Source organism: Barbatula barbatula, assembly GCF_947034865.1.
Source record: "Barbatula barbatula genome assembly, chromosome: 5".
Lineage (NCBI taxonomy): Eukaryota > Metazoa > Chordata > Actinopteri > Cypriniformes > Nemacheilidae > Barbatula > Barbatula barbatula.
Genome location: NC_136769.1, coordinates 22,713,435 through 22,736,203, shown reverse-complemented (window position 1 = coordinate 22,736,203; position 22,769 = coordinate 22,713,435). Strand labels below are relative to the sequence as shown.

General features: G+C 39.4%; 1 protein-coding gene across 1 annotated transcript in view; it reads left to right on the top strand.

Moving 5' to 3' along the window:
- Positions 1-2,607: 2,607 nt before the first annotated feature.
- baiap2l1b (BAR/IMD domain containing adaptor protein 2 like 1b) overlaps positions 2,608-22,769 on the top strand; it is a 32,503-nt gene continuing 12,341 nt past the window's right edge. The window contains exons 1-6 of the mRNA XM_079456711.1: positions 2,608-2,862; positions 5,048-5,123; positions 5,603-5,689; positions 15,965-16,026; positions 17,238-17,309; positions 19,846-19,980. Coding sequence (XP_079312837.1) covers positions 2,812-2,862; positions 5,048-5,123; positions 5,603-5,689; positions 15,965-16,026; positions 17,238-17,309; positions 19,846-19,980 — 483 coding nt within the window. The 5' untranslated portion in view covers positions 2,608-2,811. The remainder of the gene's footprint in view (positions 2,863-5,047; positions 5,124-5,602; positions 5,690-15,964; positions 16,027-17,237; positions 17,310-19,845; positions 19,981-22,769) is intronic.

Below are 22,769 nucleotides of genomic sequence, written 5' to 3'. Positions count from 1 at the left end.
TTTGAAATATCAACAGTACATGATCCCACTTATTACACAACAACCTACATGAGTAAATTATTTCATTACATATTAAATATTGATTTGAAATCAGAATCAAGAATCAGCACAATCATTATTCCAGAGCATCATGTACTAGTTTCTAATAACACCTCTTATAGGTAGTTTTGTCTAGGCTAAAAGGGCTAAAGGCTAAAACACATTACAAGACTTTTGCTCAGATTTGCCCTGATTTTCTGGACTTGTTGCTTTGACAGTCTGCGGATTTTATCAGTTTCTATCTGAAACTTTCAATACGTCTGCAAGTGTATGATGTCTAGTTTAAAAAAGATCTATTCAGATTATAAAAGTCTTGTAGTGTGTTCCAGCCATAATATGCAGCTGCAGAAAAAAATGAACAGATCACTGCAGTTTTGCCTTTTATCTGCATTTATTTTGTGAATTTTCCAGTTTGTGTTCAGTTTCCATAAAAAGATCATTAATTGAAACTGTTCCTAAAATACATGTATAAACACTAGTATTTAAGATTGTGAATCTCTGGGCACACATAGATCCTTTCAACTCCATTCAAAAAGTTTTCGAATAGAATTTCTACAACCTTAGAATGATTAAACTGGGTTTATTTAACAGTGAAATTCTGTTAGATTTGATTCTTTTGTAAAACTGTATAGGAGAGACATAGCACCACGGCAAGGTCATGGTTTTAACCCCAGGGGATTGCACATACTCTGATGCAAATGTATGATGCAATGTAAGTCACATTGGATAAAAGCGTCTGCCAAATGCGTAAATGTACATAAAACAGAAAATTTGGAATGCTCCCTTTTTTTGTCTGTAGAAACATGAATTTTTGAATAATTGATTCATTATTTACTGAATAGACCTAATGTTATAACTTTTTGTGTACAGTTATAAATGCACAATTATATTTCGTTTAATTAACTGTACAAATGTATTTCTTTATTGTCTTTTACTGAATATGCAACAATTGCTACGCTCATTCATAAAGGCACAGGTGGGATGAAATGTTTGGTGGTGAGGCCTGGCGTAAATATTAGCAGCGCCCACCCGAGTGATCTGCCTTTTTTACATTAAAGGGATAGTTCATCCAGAAATGAAAAACCTGTCATCGGCCTCTTTTTTCAAACCTGTAAAAATGTATTTGTTCCAATGAATACAGAGAAAGCAATTTTCAGTTCTGGAACATCATCCACAACCCTAGTAGAAAAAATATTGTATTTCTTTGTTCTGTTGAACACATAATGAGATATTTAGAAGAATGCCAAGTCCTGCTGGGAAATGAAATCTGCCTCTCCGTAAAGCTGCTCTAAAACTTCCTGGTATATGGCTGCGTTGACTGTGGACCGCAGAAAACACAGTGGACCAACACCAGCAGATGACATGGCAGCCCAAACCATTACTGACTGTGGAAACTTCACACTGGACCTTGATTTCCAATGCAAAATTTACTTTCATCTGAAAAGAGGATTTTGGTCCACTGTTGAAGTCCACATCTACCAGGACATTTTAGAGCACTTCATGCTTCCTTCTGCTGACAAGCTTTATGGAGATGCTGATTTCATTTTTCAGCAGGACTTGACACTTGCCCACAGTGCCAAAGGTGCCAAAAGCTGGTTCAGTGACCGTGGTGTTACTGCGCTTGATTGGCCAGCAAACTCGCTTGACCTGAACCCCAAAGAGAAGAGAGTAAGATGAGAGACACCTGACCCAACAATGCAGATGACCTGAAGGCCGCTATCAAAGCAACCTGCGCTTTCATTAGACCTTATCAGTGCCACGGACGGTTTGCTCCATGCCACGCCGCATTGATGCAGTAATTCATGCAAAAGGAGCCCAACCGAGTATTGACTGCATAGAAATGAACATACTTTTCAGAAGCCTGACATTTCTGTTTAAAATATAATTTTTTATTGATGTAATATTTAAATTTTCTGGGTTTCCATTATCTGTAAGCGATAATCATCAACATTTCAAGAAATAAAGGCTTGAAATATATGTGTAACGAATATATAATAAATTGGTTTCACTTTCTGAAATGAGTGACAAAAAATATCAATGTTTCTCATGATATTAAATTTTTTAGATGTACCTGTACAATGAGAAAATGTTGGTTCAGAGTCAGACACTTCATTATCCTCCAGAGGAAACAATACAAAATACCATGTTATTAATAAAAAAAAAATTTAATAGCTCACCAACTAATATACTATTTATTCCCTTGATAATTTTTTTTTCATTTTTGTACACAATCCAAAATACCATGTTATTAATAAATAAGCACCATTGCTTAATAGCTCACCATATACTATTTATTCCATTGATAAAAATCATTTTCATTCTGTACACAATGTCTAAATACACATTTGCTTAAATCGTTGGAAAACAAGGTCGAAAAACAGTCCTTACTATTTAAATATTGAATTTGTAAATGCATGGCGAGTAAACAGACTTGCATCGAAAGGGATTTTGGCGGATGATTGTATTAACGACATTGAACAGTAGATGGCGTCGTTTATGCTCTTTCTGCCTGAATCCACCTGTCAGCGCTGAGTGTGTGACGTCGCTCACCTCACCTATCTCACGCACGCACGCACGCACGCACACGAGCTGAGCTCAGTTCACCCTCCGGACGGACGGAGACTCTTCCTGACACCGCCAGTCCTGCCATGCGGATTTAATCGAGGCGATAAGCGCGATCGTCCTGCGCGACTGATCCATCGATCGGAGAATTGAGACGAATCTGATTATCGGCTTTTGAGAGCGCGCTCTCGTCACGAAAGGGTCTGAAGAATGTCGCGCGACCCAGAGGAGGTGAATAAACTCACAGAGAGCACTTACAAGGTGAGAGAACCGACACTTCAAGACATCAAAACTAATGTGGGATACCACCTGTTGAGATATGTGGCGGAATCCCAAACACGGGACCGCTGGTTGACAGACGGGAGGTCGACGTGTTGGTCGACGATCTTCCGACCTGGTCGCGAAACTTTTTCTGACGTAAAACGGTTTTGGGTTCGTTTGATGTTTCAGGTCGTTGGAAAGACATGGAGTTCTCTTACTTCACTTTATAGGGATGTTATTGAGTGCTTCACCGCAGTATTTGATTTATTGACACACCCAGGAGATTCAGATCCTTAAATCCTAGACTTTTATTTTGCCTATTGACAATGTGTTTTTAACATCACACAGTCCTAGTGTAACATCACGGTTTATATCTTTAAACCTTGCCTTGTCTTAAAGGGATACTTCACCTAAATGTGTATAAATGTCATTTTTCTGATGGATACAGAGAAAGATGTTTGTAAGAATGCTTATAACCAGACAGATCTTGACCCCCATTGACTCCCATAGCAGGAATACAATGGTAGTCAATGGTAGTTCACTTTTGTGTTCAACAGAACAAACTGATAAAGTAAGTTTTCCTATTATGGGAGTCAACGGGTGTCAAGATCTGTCTGGTTATGACAGAATACAATTTTTGTGTGAATTAACCCCTTTAATATTTCCACAACCAGGTCTGAAAAACTGGTACATTACTTTTTGCCCCAAGATCCTAAATTCATTACTGTAACACGTCTAAAGGTTATTACACAGTCAGTGTTCAATCAATAATAATAAAAGTAGGCCTACTAATGAGGCAAGTTCCTCGTTTTGGTGATCTCAAATGAAATCCTACACTCCTGGTTGTACTGCTAAAGATGTTTTCAATGGGAGAGGGTGTACGGTATTATGAGAGGGACCTGCTCCCACGCCCTTTCTCCCCGTGAGGACGTCTGTGCTTTCATTCCAGTGTAATGTCGGTCGCTTCCGTCTCAGATGGCTCATTACGTGTTGGGGAGTGGAGAGGATGAGTGGGCTATCTGCATGAGTTGAGGATTAGTAAGCATCAAGCAGACAAAGTAAATATAACCAAGCCCAAGTGTTTTCTAGTGACTCATTCAAATCTCTGCTTCTTACGTCAAAGTTCAAAGTGCTGAGAAAAGAAACCAGAAACTAGTGGAGTGCCAACTATTAAACACACGCATCATATGTTTGGTAGACTTTCTGAGTTTTCTTGTTTAAACTTTCGAGTTTTTATAAATACTGACACAGGAGATACGCTTATGAATTTTGACATGAGATATTATTATTCCACACACTTCTTGACGGTGGAGAAACCTCTGAAATGTGTGACCTGTGTGAAACACTACAGGAGGCATAAGCTTGATGCTGGAGACTGACAGATGTCACGTCTGTGTGTTGGAGTACTGTAGATAAATGAAGGTATCTCCGTTTCACCCTATAGAAGAATGTGTCTGTAATATGAATCTTATGATAAAAGTAATTGTATATTTAACACCCTGATTAATAGCTCAGTAGGAGTGTTGTGTTAAAGGGACACCCCTGTTATCATTTACTCACCCTTAGATTCTTTCAAACCTGTAAAAATGTCTTTGTTCTGCTAAATGCAAAGGAAGGTGTTTGGAAGAATGTCGGTAACAAACAGATCTCATCTCCCACTGACTCCCATTGTGTTTATTTTCCCTACTATGGCAGTGAATCGTGGATGAGATCTGTTTGGTTCCTGACATTCTTCCAAATACCTTCTTTTGTGTTTAGCAGAACGAAGAAACGTATATAACAACCTGAGGCATTAAGATGAAGCCAAAACCTTGACCGCAGATTCCTGACCCAAGCGATACTGTTGAATTTTAAGAACAAACCTGAGATGGCTTGCCAACAGCTTTCTGAGGACAGACTCAACGATGTCTCGTCACGATACGATCTAATATTGATTCTCCGATACAAAACACTCACAGCATCTCCGTAGATGCTCAGACTGCCGTCCGCTTGTAGTATGCGTTGAGTGTTGTCCACTGATAGGTCATTTTTGAGTCTTTGTACTCATCAGATGGATGTATTTGGCCATTGTTGCTTCGAGATTATGTGCACATTTGCAGGAAGAAACTGAAAAGTTTTTTTCAAGGATGGAAGTATGTCTTCTTCACAAACCTCCACTAATACTCACATTTGCTCTCTTTTACAGAATGTTATGGAACAGTTTAACCCGGGGTTGCGTAACCTCGTAAACCTGGGGAAGAGCTATGAGAAAGCTGTTTCAGGTGAGCATCACATTTCCATGTTCTGACGTTTGCGCATACGGATTTAATTCATATTTACATGTTTCAAATTTGCATTTCGTTTTATATTGTTGCATCTCTTTCTCTTTGCATTTGTAAGATGTACGTTGCTTAACAGGGATCATTACGGTTACAATAATAATCATTAATAAAGTACATTTACACACATTTCTTACTTTGACATTCAATTTAGGCATCTTATGGCCTTTGATTTGAAGATTTATGCCGCAATCTAGGTAGTAGTGAATGGCCTATAATAGTGTTTTTTGAATGAATATCTTCACAGAATATTTATAATGTGTAAAACGTTCTATGGAAATGCCCAGATAGTGTTTAGTAATCAGTTTGGTTAATATATTTGCACTCCTGTTTATTGTACATCACATTCTTATTTAGATAAGTCCCATTTACAGAATACTGCACCTTGTTAAATCTCCCATGCTCTTATCCCTGTCTTGCAGCCATGGCCCTGGCTGGGAAGCAGTACTTTGATGCTGTATCTAAGATCGGAGAGAACGCAGCCGTATCTCCAGTGTCCAGAGAACTGGGTGAGTCACAGATAATGTACCCGCTGTCCTTTTCATTGAAAACTGCACGCACAATTTTACATTTACTCTTCCCGCAGCATCGAGATATTAAAGTGAGTACTTTATGCTCTCTGCAATCGCAAAGACACAGAGCTTTGAAGAGTTCACTAAGGACATCAGCATTTTGTTTTACTTATCAGGTGAACACTGCAGTTTAGTTGCCATTAGCACTGTATGCTGATAAACAAATACACGTTTATTCTTTCATTATCATAATTTTCTCTATCGTGTTTAAGATATCCTGAGCTATAATCTCTGATGATATGATAAATGTGTCATATAAACACGGTACTGTTTAAGGTTGTTCACAAAGAGCGGGTTCAAAAACGTGTGACGCATTTATGGGATGTGCTTAAAAGGCATGACTGAAATAAGCAAACAGCAATCTTGAGTCATCTGTTTAAAAAAGAAAAGAGAAATATAAATGCTTCAGCTATTCGACCAGTTGCTTTTGTAAACACCCGCCCCTGGCGTCTGATTGGTTCACTGTTGAGATGGACAAAGATGAGCTGCGCTCATGCGTTATAAGTTAACAAGAAACGAGACACAGGATGTGACGTCCAAAACATCCATTTAGTGCTTATGTACATAGAAAACTATTGAAAAGCAGCACTGTGGACACTGTGCAACAGGTGTTATGGCCCTTGTGCAGTCATAGTTGTCCCAAAAAGGGATCTCAGACAGAAGCAAAAAAAAGTTGATTCATTAATTGAGCAAAACAAATTATATAAAAACAGGAGGTCGTGTCAAATGGTGTACGATCGATCAAACTGAATAAATGAAATTTACATTTTAACATGTTTCAAATTTCAGTCAGTTCAAGGTTTTTATGTGTAGGCCTACTCCTATACGTGTATTATACTTTGTCATTTTTGTCCTGTGGAGCTTTGGATGCTTTCACCGTTTCACATCTATTGGAGAAATGCTGCTTTTCTTCTCTTCTTAAAGCCAGATGATTTATTTGTTCAGAATTGATTTAGAGTAAATCAATGACTTGTTCCTTTCCTCTGAATTGTTTTAGTAAAGCCGTATTTTCCCTGAAAGGGTGTGTGCTTGAAGATTAAGTAGCATTCATACTTCAAAGTGATGGATTTGCTTTTCTTCACGTTTTAGTATTGTAGCGTGGATGACCTTTCCTTGACCTTTTCTTTGGAGGGCTGTAACATTTGGACGACATCGCCTCAGAGGTGAACACAATGCCTTTCCTATCCATAGGCGATAAGAGCAGAAACCTGCCTCTGTTCGGGCAGATAACGTCCGAGCACAACCCTTGCGTTCCACATCACTGGCCGTTCCTCCGCGAGTGGAGCCTCTTGAGTTCTGGGTGCTCAGCCGGGCTGAAACCAGAGCCGATCTCAGGCGGATGAGCCGACATCGGATAGTCTTGAGAGTCACGGACAGATTGACACACCTGAACCCCCCTCCCCCTTTATGAGGTCAGGTATCAGTGTGACGGAGATCCTTTCATTTTTAACCTGACCCACCGGAGACAACGCGTTTAGTTAAGCCCACACCACACGGTTGTCCCCTGTGTTTAAATTCCAGCGAGGGTTTCTTGTCTCACGCTGATGTGACGTCGCACATTTCAAGAATGTTGAATGCATTCTTGATTACAGTCAAATAATTCACTGGAATGTCTTTCAAATAGGTGCGACTGCCACAGAGGCGTTCTGGTACCGTGGAAGAGTAGAGAAATGTGCAACAGGAAAATTCCTCCTCTTAAAGGAACTGTGCACTTATTGAATACACACACATCCTCATCTCACAAAGTCAGATAAGACAAGGTCATTTGGTTGTGATTGTGATTGTTATCCCGTCACCATGCCAATTCAGGTGCGAACAAAAAATGTGGGCAAAGGTGGATTATAGACGTGACTTCGACATTGGTTTCAGTGCAACCGATACCTAACAAGTAATTGCATGGGAATAAATACGTCACCTCAAATCGCCAGCTCCTCATTGAAATGTGACTTCAGTGGCTTTGTTGTTAACATGTGTGTTTAGCCCTCGGGTCGCAGTCAGTCCCAGCCAAATACCATTTAAACACAATAATAGCCAGATGTAAATGCACCTAGGTAGTATTGTAAACCAACACTTGAAAACCATGTGCTGTCAAATTGCAAGATAAATCATCACAGATTTTAGGATAGATAAAGAACGCTATCCTAATTAAGGGATAATGTACAGCCGGCTGGCAGAAATAAGCCCAGACCGTGTGATCAGGACACGACTAGAAGCGGAGGGTATTGTATCACACCGAAGGGGCTTATTTCGCGATAACAGCCAGCTGCTTGTACATTATCCCGCTTATTACACGGCTACTTGCATGAATGAATTAAAAGACATATTTATTTCGATTTTGTTTAGTAATATTAAACTGTACCTGTTAAAATGATTTGCAGGCTCCGGGTTACCGTGTGTTATTAGCTTTGAGAAGTTGTTATCTGGGAATAACAAACATGCAAATGTCGCAACTGGCCAATCAGAATCAAGCATTTTAACAAGCTGTGTAATTACTAGAGATAAAGCATATATGAGTGCCAGATGTGAAGAGCGCTATAGTGGAACATCCGTCCAAATTGAGTTCCCTCTGTGCTCCCCATTTGGCTTTGACGTCGGGACCAGGGCTGCAACTAACGATTATTTGATAATCGATTATTAGTACGATCTTTTTTTCGATTAATCAGCCAAAGGGTTTAATTCGATCTTTTGCTTATAATAACTAAATCAGAAATGGGAAAAGTATACACAACTGAACTCATTTGCCTTTTCCCAAAATGTTATGGATTTCTCCCTGATGAACACACCAAGGCTGAGTTGATTCAGGTGTGTCATATTAGAAGGAGCCGACAACCGTGGGAGGGAGGGGACTGTTGACCGAGGAAATTAATGTTTTTGTTGCATGAAAAGTGAGATATTTGTCATTCAAATGTAGTGAAGTACAGTAAAAAGTATTCGGAAAAAATTATTTAAAGTGTACTTAAGTAAATGAACTTCATTACTTCTCATCCCCAATTTTAGCCTGTTATGTACTTTGCAAAGTTCAAACACCACAAATTGGGTTTAACAGATATAATTTTTTATTTTGTCATTTAAAACACCTCTCCCCTTTAAACTTTCAAACAGCGCAGCTTGAAGAGATGCATGCAAAACATGTCTGACTTAAAACTACGCAACTTATGCTGCACGGAGAGACGCATGCAAGGAGAGACAGGTCTGACTTTATAACTGTGCACCTTATGTGAACGGAGAGACGCAATTGCATGGAGAGACACGTTTGACTTTTAAACTGCGCAACTTGTGCAGCACGAAGAGACGCATGCACGGAGAGACACGTCTGCGCAGCTCATGCTGCACGGAGGGACACGTCTTAAACGATTATTTTAAAAGAGAAGAAGATGCGCTTGATTTATATCTGAGAAGCTCGCAAGTGACATCACAAACTAACTAATCGATAAGAAATTTGTTAACTATTTTCAATATCGATTAGTCGTTGCAGCCCTAGTCTGGACGCGTCATCCAAGCATGTTTGTTGGAATCTGATCCCACCCGTCTCTTGTTTAGTGACTTAAAGAGTCTCTCTGAGCGTGAGAGACAGAGATGTGAATTTGTATACTTGTCATTTTTTTCTGAATTGCCTCTGGCAGCTCCCCGAAAACTTCCTCGAGACGTAGTGTGACAAAACCCAGCGCGCTTCTGTTGCACTCTTTAATTATAGATTACTGCATGAAAAAACTCTTTGCATTATATTTCTCATTTTCGTTATTTTACAGGGTATATCTCCCCTCATTCACCTGTGCCAGTGGTGGTATTGTCTGTTTTGAGTGAGAGTCAGACATTCTTCACTTTGTAAGGAGCGTTCGGTTTATCTTATCTCACCTGTTGCCAGGTATCATGTTGTTCTGTGGGAAGAACACATAAACAAAGCAGGAGTGAACCTCAGCCAGAGAAGATGCAAATCAGCCGCTGTGTTTCTGGTGTGACGTGTCCGCCTGCTCTTCCTGGGGCTTCAGGGCACCAAACTTCAAGTCAGATCAGTTTATCATTGCTGATATCAATAACTGTGGTTGGGGGAAAAAGAAGATTTGTGATTCATATGAAGAAGTTTGATTTTATTACGTTTTTTACTCATTCATTGGCATAATAGAGCTTCCCAGGCGTAACAAAATATGTGCATTTCCAGGTTATTGTTTATTGAACAGTAAACAACCCCCAGAAGAAGAAGAGACTCCCGCTGGCTCACAATCAGACAGTCGAAACAAAATCAATACAATCTGAAATCCTCTATATCCTACTAAAGTATAAACAATGCAAGGTATGATAAGTAAGGGATAATGTACATGCAACCGGTTGTTATCGCAGAATAAGCCCTGACAGTGTGATCAGGTCGGGTGATCTTGTATAACACTGAAGGGGTTTATTTCGCGATTACTACTTGCCATATTTTATATTAATAATATTTTATTAGGTCATTTCAGCGAATGCAGATGAGGAAAAGCCTTTTCATTTTGGTTTTAAGCTGCGTTCAAATGTCACGAACAGGCGATTTGGTTTAAGCATTTGTAAATATAATGTCATATATGTTATTAAAAGACATATTTGATGAATAATTTGTATTAAAACAGATGTTTCCCTTTTCTCTAGTGACAGTATCAGATAAAGTCAACAATCAATAAGGCTTATATAAACAGACTTCAGATAATGGCCAAACTCCACATGCAAGCATGCACTGCTGTTAGTATTAGTCAATAAACAGTGAACAAAAGTTATTATAGTTATAGTAGATGTTCACCGATGTTTGGGACACATATGGGCATGTTTTTATATGCTAGAAATATCTCATCAAAGCATCACAAGCAAAATAAGATTATACTGTCAATAACAACAGACTTCAACCCAGCAAGTTTTTACGAAAAGCTTTTATTTTTGTGTTCATACTCCAGAACCCTCTAGCACCACCCACAGGAAGAAGAAATGCATTATTTTAGACAAAACGAAATCTCTAACCTCCCGTCTAAAGGCTTGCATGATTACATTGAATACACACATTTAAGAGAGCTATAAACACAATATGTTCTTATTTAACACGTGCTGTTGTGTCACCTGCTTCCGTGTCTACCCCCTGTTGCTTGATTTGTGTATCTGTGGCTGTTCAACACACACACACATTCCCTCGCCGGTGCCTCAAATGAAGCTTTTTACCAGGGCGTTCTGGTGACCTTTATTCTCATGTGTTGTTTGAACTGTGCTTACCAAGGCTGTCCACAGAACAGCAGTCAAAACACACACACATTGACAGCCAGATCAGCCTTGGGTTAGAGAGTGGATTGTGGAGGAGGTCAGTTGCTGTCAGTGATCTCTAATACGCATATCCATACGTTCATCCTTCACGGACGTCTTTTGTTTATAAAATGGTTCAGACTTAAATTCCGATGAATCGTAATGGCACTGATTGTATAATAGATATGAAGAGGATGCACAACTACCATTACTATGAACCGATAAAGACTTCAGGTTCCAGGTTCGATGTCACGTTTATTTGTTGGTCGAAGATTATTGTGATTTTAGAAATACTTGTCAGGGCTGTACGTTAACTTTTTGTTTCACATGGGTTAAAAGTATAAAACGGCTGATAGAAATAGAAGAAATATACAGATACAAATATGCAGGTAGGTTTCAGTTGGGTAAATTAGGGGCAAATAATTTGTTGTTTTGTGTTTTCCATTCTTTTACTATACAATAATTATATATTTGTCCACATCCTGTAGTATGCGATTATATTATTTACTATTATATTATTATTATTATAACACGTCACTAGGGCTGGGTATCGATTCTGATGTTCCGATTCACAAGCACTTGATTCGATTCGAGTCAATGAATATAGACTTAATACAGATCCTATAGCTATTTCAAAAAAAGATCACATTACAATGGTGAATTAAAAAATGAAATGGAGAGCCACAGACCTGTATATTAAACTTTAAACACACTTGGGTATATTGGAACAGAACAGGTTATTTTACATTTGAGATTCACTATAACAAACAAAATTCCACAAAATTAGCTGCAATCATATGAACCGCTGCCTTTTATGTGAAGGTGATGTTAAATTCGACAACACACCCGCATCCGCCATGTTACTGAAGCAATGAATCAACGATACGCTCCCCATGGCAGAGGACACCGAGGTTAACCGACAACTCCCCGTCATTGACAGTGACGAAAAAATCTGAAGGCCGTCCGTCATTTTGACGGATTGTAATGAGGGCATTACACCACACACAAATAAGCACGGTGAAAAAACACGCATGCTATACTGGCACTGACAGATCTTTCCCAATTCAATGAGACGTGACTGTGGTCTTGCTATGACAAATAAATGCCCAGAGGCCTTGCAAGCACGGCCCAACATCCATAAAACTGACTTTGGTATACCTTGCTTGTATAAACTATGGTATACTGTGCTTGTTTTTTGTCTGAACTTTACTGCATATTGTCCTGGTACTCTGCTGATTCTGTGCTACTAAAATCAATGTAGAAATGGTTTCTGTTTCATGCTCATTGTATAGTTGGAATGTTTGCCGTTGTTGTCTTTGATAATGGCGAAGCGTTGGGTGATCTATTGTATCAACTACTGTAAAGCTTTGCTCATGTCGCTGTAATATCTCTGTAGTCATTGTCCACCGCACCCTGCCTGCAGCTTTTGTTCTTAGCAGTGGAAGTTTCTGTGACTGACTGGGTGGGACCTACAGTATCTCTGTGATCAAACACTGTCCTCCCGTCACATCCCATCACAGCTTCAATTACTGCCACAGATGAATGCAAATACAGCTCAACAAAGTTTAGATGGATCTAGTGTGTATTAGGGATGCCGAGCTCAACGCTAAGGGCAAGTGATCAGAAATATGGACAGTCTTCACCATATAAATGAAACCTTACTAAAGTTATGTGGATAGTGGAGGATAAAGAAAAGAGGATGCTTATATCACGCTTCCAAGTCATCATTTGTCATTTAAAATATTGCACTAAATACTGTACCGTGGACTTTATACCGTGATTTTATCATACAGTGAGATTTTAATATTGTTACATCCCTTATCTATATTATACTTAATAGGGGGTTTGTGGAGTAATTATTTGCTGTTGTGAACATCAGCTGATGTTTGATCAAATAAAAAACATTGGCACATTATATATACAGTTGCATGAAAAAGGCAGATACAATTTTTTACAGTGTATTTATTAAATAAGTGAGGCACCGAATCATATAGTAATGTGTCTTTTTAACTTAAATTAATAAAATACTAATCAAAACATAACCAAATCTGTATCCTATTTTTCCTTTTGACTTGATTGTTTAATGGCTCCAATTCCTGTTCATTGAATATGATTTGATGATGCAGGAATAATCTAATATTATACCTTAAAGCGACAACAAAATTGGAGCTTCAAAAAATAGCCCTCCATTCACTCCCATTCTACCGCTTAGAAGTAAAAGGATACGTCGTATAAGACCTCCGACTTCGTTATTCTTGAAGAAGAAAACCTTCTGCATTATTCAGTTAGGATGCCTTGAGGGTGAGTAAAACATGGGAACATTTTGATTAAAGTATAGGGGTAAAGTATCCCTTAAATACATGTGTTATTGAACTTTAATCAATCCTTTAAAACTTAGCGAAATATTTCAAGTTTATTGGCAAAAATTGCTTTTTATTAAAGAGTTACTATTACAATATCCTTAAAATGAAATTTCATGCAGTGTGTAATGTTTCTGTGTGTGAGTGTGAGCAGTCAGCCAAATTGTAAAGCCGACAGTGAAGGAAAAACAAAGTTATTGGCTTGGAAAAAATGGAGTCGACTCTGTCGTTTCAGTTCCGGGTCGGATTTGCGTCACTCGTGTAATACCTACACGCGGTTAGACAGATGAATCTCCGAACGAATCATTTGAAAGTCAGTCAAGAAGTAAGGTAATAATAACTACTTTATTATTATTAGAAAATGACCGTGCATGTACGTAAACTTGTTAGTGCACACTCCATAAACCAAAGTAGGACCTTAAAATTCACAAAATATTTACTCTTTAAGGCGAACTCTGAAAATCCTTATCCTGTAAGATTGGTTTGCAAAAATAGAATAGAATTAGGATGATGCAAGCAGGTTTATTGAACCTTCCACATCCGCGTTCACTATCAAGCAATAACCCGGCCTAAAATAGCTTGTTTATTAGCAGGATGGACGGGTTGTTGGATGGACAGGGCTCCGTGCTTCATCCTTCACATGCCCTAATCTTTCCTTTATGGCATTGCTATAAACACACATAAACAAAGTCCTTTAGACATGCCTGAACTGAAGCTGTTGATAAGAGTGAATCCGTGTCAGAGAGCAGATCAAGCTCAAGTACTGTAGGTTGAGAACTCACATCTGCTGTTCTCAACTAACCTTGTGACCTGGGATCAGACGTTTACTTTTATTTATTAAAATGCTATATTTGCCCTTTGGAAGGGCATTTATCTTCTTAATAAACATGTTTACATTAAAACTCTTGTAAGCGTGTCAGTAATAGCTTTGCATTTTTTACATTTGCTTTTATTCATTATTCATGTATTTATCAAATGATAGCTAGGGGCTCCCTACCTCTTTCTCCATGCCTCAGAACCAGTTGTAAATTCATGTTTCTGTGAGATTTTGTTTATTTAATACACATACAGTATTTTGTTTGAATATGCAACTTCGCAGCTTTTGCGTGCTATTGGCAGGTCATGGTTCAGTGCCTAAAAATAACCTTCTTCTAAAATCGCACACCTAAATAAATACCATTTACAGCTTCGCTACAGCACAAATAGCACTTTTATAACAAATCCACTGCCATTAACACACTTTGACTTTTACCGTCAGAATTGTTGAGCAATTTTGATAATCTATGAGCCTATCTGATATTCATGTGATAAAAGGTTTTGTTAAAGAGATCCTCCTCTCAAAAATGAAATTTCTGTCATCATTTACTCACCCTCAAGTTGTTCCAAATATATATATATATATATATAACAAATTATTCTACTAAACACAAAGAAAGTTATTTGGAAGAATGCTTGTACCCCATCAGTTCTGGGGCACTATTGACGTCCACGGTATGAAAATACTATGGTAGTCAATGGTGCCCCAGAAAGGTTTGGTTACAAACGGTCTTCCAAATATCTTTCAAACAGATCAAAGAAATGAATGCAGATTTGGAAAAACTAGGAAGGAAATATGAAACATCTGGAACAAAAGTAAATCTGAAACAAGGGTGAGATTTTCACGTTTTGGTGAACAATCCCTACATAAATCAAATAAGTTACGTATCATTTCTTTATATGCGCCCACTTACCCTGCTAACCAATTGGACGGGGCGCTCTGATTAAATTAATAGTTAATCCTCATCATTTGCTTAACCTCATGTCTATAATTTCCCACATACCAGATGCATATGACACATGTGCCCTGTATATGTGAAAAAAAATCAATCTGTGATGGCATTACTTTTCATTTGAACCTACTCGTTTAAGTTACAGATTAATAACCAAAGCTTTCAAAAACATAAAATGTTAAGGGAGCGGTACTGTCTGGACCGATTATAGAGATAAAGGATCATGAGAGAGGGAGAGACTGTACTATTGTTTTTATGGAAAATGTTCTTATTTTCTTCCATATCCACACACAGTTTTTCCCCAGGGAGAGCTTAGACCTTTCCGCAGATGTCAGAGTAATTGGTCTCTTGAACAGGAACTCGCTGTCTGTCTCTAGCTATTTACATCCATGCATTTGACAAACGTATTTATCCAAAGCAACTTACGATGCATTCAAGGTATACCGTACATTTCATGACTTGTATGTTTCTTGGGTAATCGAATCCACAACCTCTGCTCTGCTAACAGTGCATTTCATATTCATTTCATAAAGCATGTCTGAGAATCAGTTCTCCGAAAATCAGTTCTCCGAAAATGGGCAGATTCTTTATATAAGGCCCTGCTGTAATCCCTGTTCGATTGTGATGGGTAGGTGCACGCTGGGAGAAATATCACCGAGCGTGTTTTAATTACCGTAGCTCCGCTTAGGGACGATTGTTCTTGGAAAACAAGTCTGTGGGGGTTTAGTAGTCCGGGGAATTCTGCGCACCAATTTAATAAAAACAACAAAAGTGTTAATGCCCTTCGTGTTGATGAGAGAAGTTGATAAGTGTTTCTCTCTCCTCAGGGGTTGTTCTGATGGAGATCTCAGACGTCCACCGAAAAGTCAATCTGGACCTGGAGGAAAATGTGAGTCCCTGTTAAGAACGAACAGTGTGTGTGTGTGTGTGTTTGTTTGTTTACTCTGTAAACATACCCTCCGGCTGCCTAAAAACACAGACTCACTCACACACACACACCCACCCACACAAGTAATCCCCATCCACATAATCTCATAATCGTATATCAAACGCATCTCATGTGGCGTAGACTCGACGGATGTAGATCTCAATCCTGGCAGTTCTGTTAGAGTACACAGAGAAATGAGCTGGACACACCTACTGTGCGATGGACTGTCTCTTTGACGGGCGCAGGTTTGAACATGCCCGCTCCGGCACCTGATGATGACATGGCCGTTCCTAATGCAACACTCGCATACGCATCCAACGCTGCCGAAAGGGCTTGTACATAATGCCACTTATTACACAGCTACTTGCCACATGAGAAAAAAACTGGACATGTGAATTTGAAATATTTTATTAGCTCATTTTTAACCTTCGGTTTTAAGGTGAGAAACGACGTTCCAATGTCACAGACAGGCAATTTGGTCCAATCATTTGTAAATAGAATGTCATATATGCTATCAAAATACATATTTATATTTCATTTGTCAAAAATGATTTGCTGCATCCTGGTGACCGTGTGTTATTAGTTTCGAGTGGTTGTTATCTGGATATAACAAGGATGTGACAATATAATAAACAACACTTAAAACGCTTTCGGTAGCAGAACTTCAGAGTACCATGTTACACAAAAATATTCTTGAAGGTCAATGCAGCCATTTATCAAAAACCTGTAATGTCTGCGAGTCGCATCTGAACCAGCATCTCCAATACTGCAGATTCATCCAGCTGAATGAGTTTTCTCTTTAGGAGTTTCTGAATGAATAAACACATAACTGAAGATGTCAGGACGTGTAGGTAAACACTGCGAGTGTGGGATCTCAGTCTGAAAACAGATGACTGGCCACATAGAAAGGGGTGTGCACTTGTGTTTTCATGTAGGCACTCTGGTTCATTAGGTGGATGGGTTAGCGTGTGGGGGGCATTCCTGTGTTTCTCTCTGACTCATCTCACTCTACTTTCACGACAACAAGCTGTCGACTCATTGAAGGGCTTTAATTTCTGCCTTGCTTTATGTACAGTATGTGTGTTGTTATGTGGGCCAACAGCTTCACTTATTATTTATTTATATGTTGAGGAGTTACAGATTTCATTTTTGCTCTCTTTCTGTCTGTACAGTTTAAACGCTTTCATCGGGAGGTTATCGGGGAGTTGGAGAAGAAAACGGACATGGATGTGAAATACATGACGGTGAGCTTCATCACTGGTGGAGAATACAGTAGGAATGGAACAATATTATCGACATCGTGAGCGATGTCTTCTGGCACGGTTCTACTGTAACTTATTTCTTTAGCACAGTTTTTTAAAGAAACCTTTATTTGGCACCGTATAGACCCCTTTTGCGCCGATGTTACACTTACGTCACAGCATTAGCTGGAGGCAAAACAAAGGGAAAACTGGAGGCGGCCAATACAAACCAGCACAGATTCGGCCACATAAGGAGTTTAAAATATCATCTTGTTGTGTTGTTTAGTGCCACAATCGACAGAATACAGTCCCCAATTTGATATTTTAAGACATACCGGCTGCCATTGCCAAACAGAACACGGACGACTGCTGTAGTTAAACACAATAAAATGAGCAGAGTTTAAAATACTACTGTCGTGTGGATTTTGATTTGGGTCTAAAAATATCTCACGTACGTTATGCCCAAATCAAAGTTTATTTTAACCTAGCATTAACTTTTGAACGCATTAGGTATGCTAGCTAAATTTGTTAGTGATACAACTAGCATTTAACTACATTATCGGCCAGAAACTAGACATAAAGGAAACCGTTTGTCATCTCTGTGCATTAGTATAAAGTGAGGGGGGAACAGTGCAAGTAAATGCATTTCCTAACGTTTGCCACTGTTAGTACACGCAGGCATCTATAGATGTATACACTCTGTTGATTTTTCTACTCATTGTCAAAAGGCAAGCAAACAAAAGCGTGCTACCTAGCATTAGTGATGCGGTCAGGGGGATCTATCTGCCTCCACCTAAGCTCCGCCCACAAAAACGCATCTCAATGTTTGCTAACAGTCTATAGCATGCACAAAAATGATAAACTAAACTTATTGGTTATTATTGATAATACAAATGGGGCTGTTGAATGTCTCATTGTTTTTGGCTGGTGAACATTCTAAGGGTGTGCGATGAAGCGCACACATATAAAGTAGTTCCAGATCTGTCAACCACATTACAGTTTCATATCACTGCGCCAAGTTACTGAATATCATTATTATGCTGTAGCCTACTGTTCACCACAGAATACAGTGAGATCATACAGTGAGATTTTAATATTGTTACATCTCTAGAGGAGAAGCTACTTTAAAAATGAGATCTGTCTTGAAATCATCATGACATTGAACCTTAAAGCTTTCTTGATGCATGCATGTTGTTGTTGTTGTGGGTGATTTATCAATGCATGTTATTTTAAAGACAACAACTTTAGTTTGTTTTGGTAATGTCTGATTGATTATGAGGGATGAGAAGATGTCTCACAACCTGCCCGTGTTGGCATTTGCTTACTGTAATTCCGCTAGGTTTAACCGAGTGACAGATTAAATTGCCAAAATATCATGGACACTTTCACGTCAACATTAAAAGAAGCTAGGAGCGTTTTCTCCTCTCTTTATATAAAAGCTTACTTGTTTGCAATGCTGTATAGTTTACAAGCAAGCTGTTTTTATTCAGGTTTACTGTGTGTTTAAAAATGCTCGTCTGGGAGAATTACTTTTGTGATTCATTGTTTATTTTAAACAGTTTATTGCGCACCTTTCTGTTCAAATGAGTCAAACTTTGCAGGGAACATTTGCTTATTGTTTGGTTATACGGCGATAGTTCGCGATAGAACATAAAACAAACCTATAAAGAGTTGAATCGCGGTGCTTTGCTGTTTGTTTGCAAACATGTTGCAAATGTAGACAATGCATTTTCATCACAGATGAATTAGAGGTGACCCCGAATAGTTGAAGATGCGATGCATCGATAGGAGGAGCATGATTCCACTACCAATCTCACAGAGGAATCTTCCCAGAGGTGTTATGCGACAGGGATCACGCCATTTTTGTTATGGGCAGTGGCGTAGCGGACGGGCACGCACGCACCGCCAAAAATGTTATTTAAGATAAGTGGGACGTTATTTGGATTGGTTACCGAAACCCCCGGCACATATGAGCTCGACGTCTGGCTATGACCCAGCGCAGGATCCCGTCTATCTGCGTCTTCTGTGCTGTGAGACCGGTAAAGAGACGTTCCGCACTATCCGCTGTTGACTCGCAAATTAATGTTTCCAAGCATTTGTCACTTACTGAATGTTTGGGCATATAAATATGAATTTACACTTTGTCTGTAAATGCACGTGTTTAAAAGTTCACAAACAACAAAAACGCAATCCCTGCGCCTCCAATACTATGTATTATATTAACATCTAATGAAGCGAATCACAAGATTAAGAATGTCTGCATTTAGTAAAAATGAGCTAATCAAATATGTTAAATTCACATTTCATGTCCAGTTTTTTTCTCATGTGGCTAGTAACCGTGTAATTCAACTATCAGTCGGCTATAGGCAAGACGTGACAACTTTGATTCGACTATGTAAATCATAAGTCGAGGACACCCTTAAAATGAATGTCAGACAGGCTCATGTCACACTGTATTGTTTCCTGTCTGCACCGGCACAATAAATCAAACTGGCATAGACATGTCCTGAGATGCTGATCTAGTGTTGTCTGTCCACAGGCCACGTTCAAGAGATACCAGACTGAGCACAGAATGAAGCAGGACTCGCTGGAGAGATCCCAGTCAGACCTGAAGAAACTCAGAAGGAAAAGCCAAGGGAAGAACGCCTCCAAGTACGAGAGCAAAGAGAACGAGGTGTGTGTTTGTACATTTTCAATTCATTACATAGGTCACAGGTGAGTAACAGGGCCGCACCCTGCCCCAATAGTAAAATATTTCCCATAATATAATCAGATAGAATGTTGTTTTCACATGCAACACTTTTGTAAGAAGGAACTGTTGCGTAACAGTGAAGTCACACAGGCATACCTGACAAACATACACACGCGCGGCCGCATTATGTGCACCATACGGTTCAGTGTTGTCTTGCTGTATGATGTCATTACATCCACAACAACTGAAATCCAATCTGGCTTTTATAGTCTGAAAGCAACAAGTCACCTTAAATATCAAGAGTCACCAGTTCATCAGGGTAAAGGCTGAAGTATACACGGTTTCATCTTAAAAACATAAACAAACGTAACTGCGCATGCGCACTTTTGTGACCCCAACTGAACTTCCTGTACACATTCACAACCAATAGAGCGCCTGTAGATTATTTCTGATAACAAGCAAAAGAAAGCCAGATGAAGCGTAACATGGCTAAAATTGTCTCTTCAATATTTTGAATTTAGCCTCCGATACCACTAGATGTCAATGTACCGTACAGTTTCTTTAAATGCGACCAAACTGCAGGACCCTTCAACAAACTGTTTATTTAATGAAATTAACATCTAACAAAATTCTTAAAATAATTTATTTAATATAATTCTTTCACAGTTAAGTAAAAATTAACATTTATTTTTACATAAATTTAATTAAATATAAATAGTTATATTATTAGACACTTGCCAAACAGGAACCGGAAGTTAACTGAGGGTCAGGCACCTGCGCGTCCGGTCTATAAGCACAGCGCACCCGCCAGAAAAGTTTCTTGCAGTAATATGTTTAACCACCAGGTGGATCCCGTGAACTGGGAGCATCGATTCAAGGTAGTAATAGAAAACCTGACCCCTGCAGGCCCGGAGAGGTATTTCAATATGTCGCAATGCGCATGCGTCAATACCCATGTACACGGATGTTCGCGTACACATACAAAAATAAGTATGTCCCGAGCTTTACCTGCAGAGATACATTTCTCCTCTCTGCACGTGTCGATGCTGATGGCTAGGTGTGGAGTTTAGTGAAAGAAGGCTCCCGCTCTGATTCGCCGTTGATGGATGGATGTGTCGGCAACAGTGATGTCTGTGATAAGAAACATAGCTCTTTTCTTTCATCCAGACAGCACACCATTGACAGCTTGACATTTAACTGCTCTCGCACTTTTCCTGATCTCACCCCGTTCATCTCCACGAGCCACCGCTGTGGTCGCACGCTTAAAACTGCCTGTAAAGTGGCAGGTTTATTGGGATCATTTAGGTCAAGTTATAGATGATTGACCGTCTTTCAATGCAAAACTGTGAAACAGACAAGGTCCACAGGATAGAGAAACAAGTACTGGACGTACTAGATAGCAACTCAGTAACTAATCTGCAGTGTTCTTGTCTCATGACCCACAAATCGATATATTGAGGTGTCACGATGATGAAGATGTGGTCTCGAAATGCAGCTGCATGTATAGACGACAGCACGTCCGGGGGCGTCTCGCTGAGTTTTTGACCAGACCTGTGGTGCGCGTCTGTCTTTCTGAGGTTGATCCATTTAGGTGAGAATTGTGTGTTTCTCGTGTCTTCTCCCCTGTTGCGTGACATGACCTCTTTTCTTTTGCTTTTCTCCACGGGGGAGAGTGAAGGTGTCCATAGCAACAGGTTTCAGCACTAGCAGGGGTCTGTCATGAGAAACAGGAGAAACGACTCTCACACCACTGTCCATCTCTCACGCTTCCCTCACAGGACACACAGATGTGGACACTGCATACATGGAAAACGGATCAGACAGTGAGGTGATGACAACACACCCCTGTGTAATTAGAATGGATTAAGGTCAATGTTGGAGTTTATTTCAGCATGAGCGTGTGTTTCACGCTGCGTTGGCACACAAAGGATGAAGTGGATTAAACTGATTCCTCTGGTCTTTTTCTGACTCTTGGTGTACCCCCCAGACCAGCCGTCACCCGGCCCTTCCTGCACCGCCAGCCTTTGTTTTCATTTGCCATTTATAGCCGGTACCTGTTCTTAAAAACAACAGAATAACAGGCTGGACCTTCCTCTGAATTAACAATCCAGATGGAGACGGGAAACATGGTGCCAGGTGTGATGTGTAGATTAAAGTCGGCAGCTGTGGGTGAGGACTGTGTTTTCGGTTAAATGGGGATCACGCATAACACTCAGAGACTTAAGGGAGGAGCTAGAGCTATAAGATTTGTTCGGATTGGACAGTTTGAAAGGGACAGTTCACCCAAAAATTCTGTCATCGTTTACACACCCTCAGATTCTTCCAAAAGATTGTCAGTAATCGATCAGATCTCATCCCCCAATGACTCCCATAGTATTTCGTTGAATGAATGAATGAGGCATTTTTCCCCTATTATGGTAGTAAATGGGGGACGGGATCTGCTTGGTTCTTCCAAATATCTTCCTTTGTGTTTAGCAGAACAAAAAAATGTCAATGATTTTTCTTTTTTGGGTGTACTGTCCCTTTGACTTTCCCCTATATTGGCAAACTAGTTGTAAAAGAAAAAAGTGGAAAATGTGAAGTTATCCTAAACTAGTACATTTTCTTTTAAAAACCCTTGCACATAATACAGCCTGAAGAGGGTCACGACTCCTAAAAGACTATTATATAGTACAGTATCAATTGAAGTATTGTGACTTCACCTATGTAAACATTTAAAATATGCATAGTTCTATTTTGACTTCAGGAAATGCGTCGCTCATTTGCCTGTA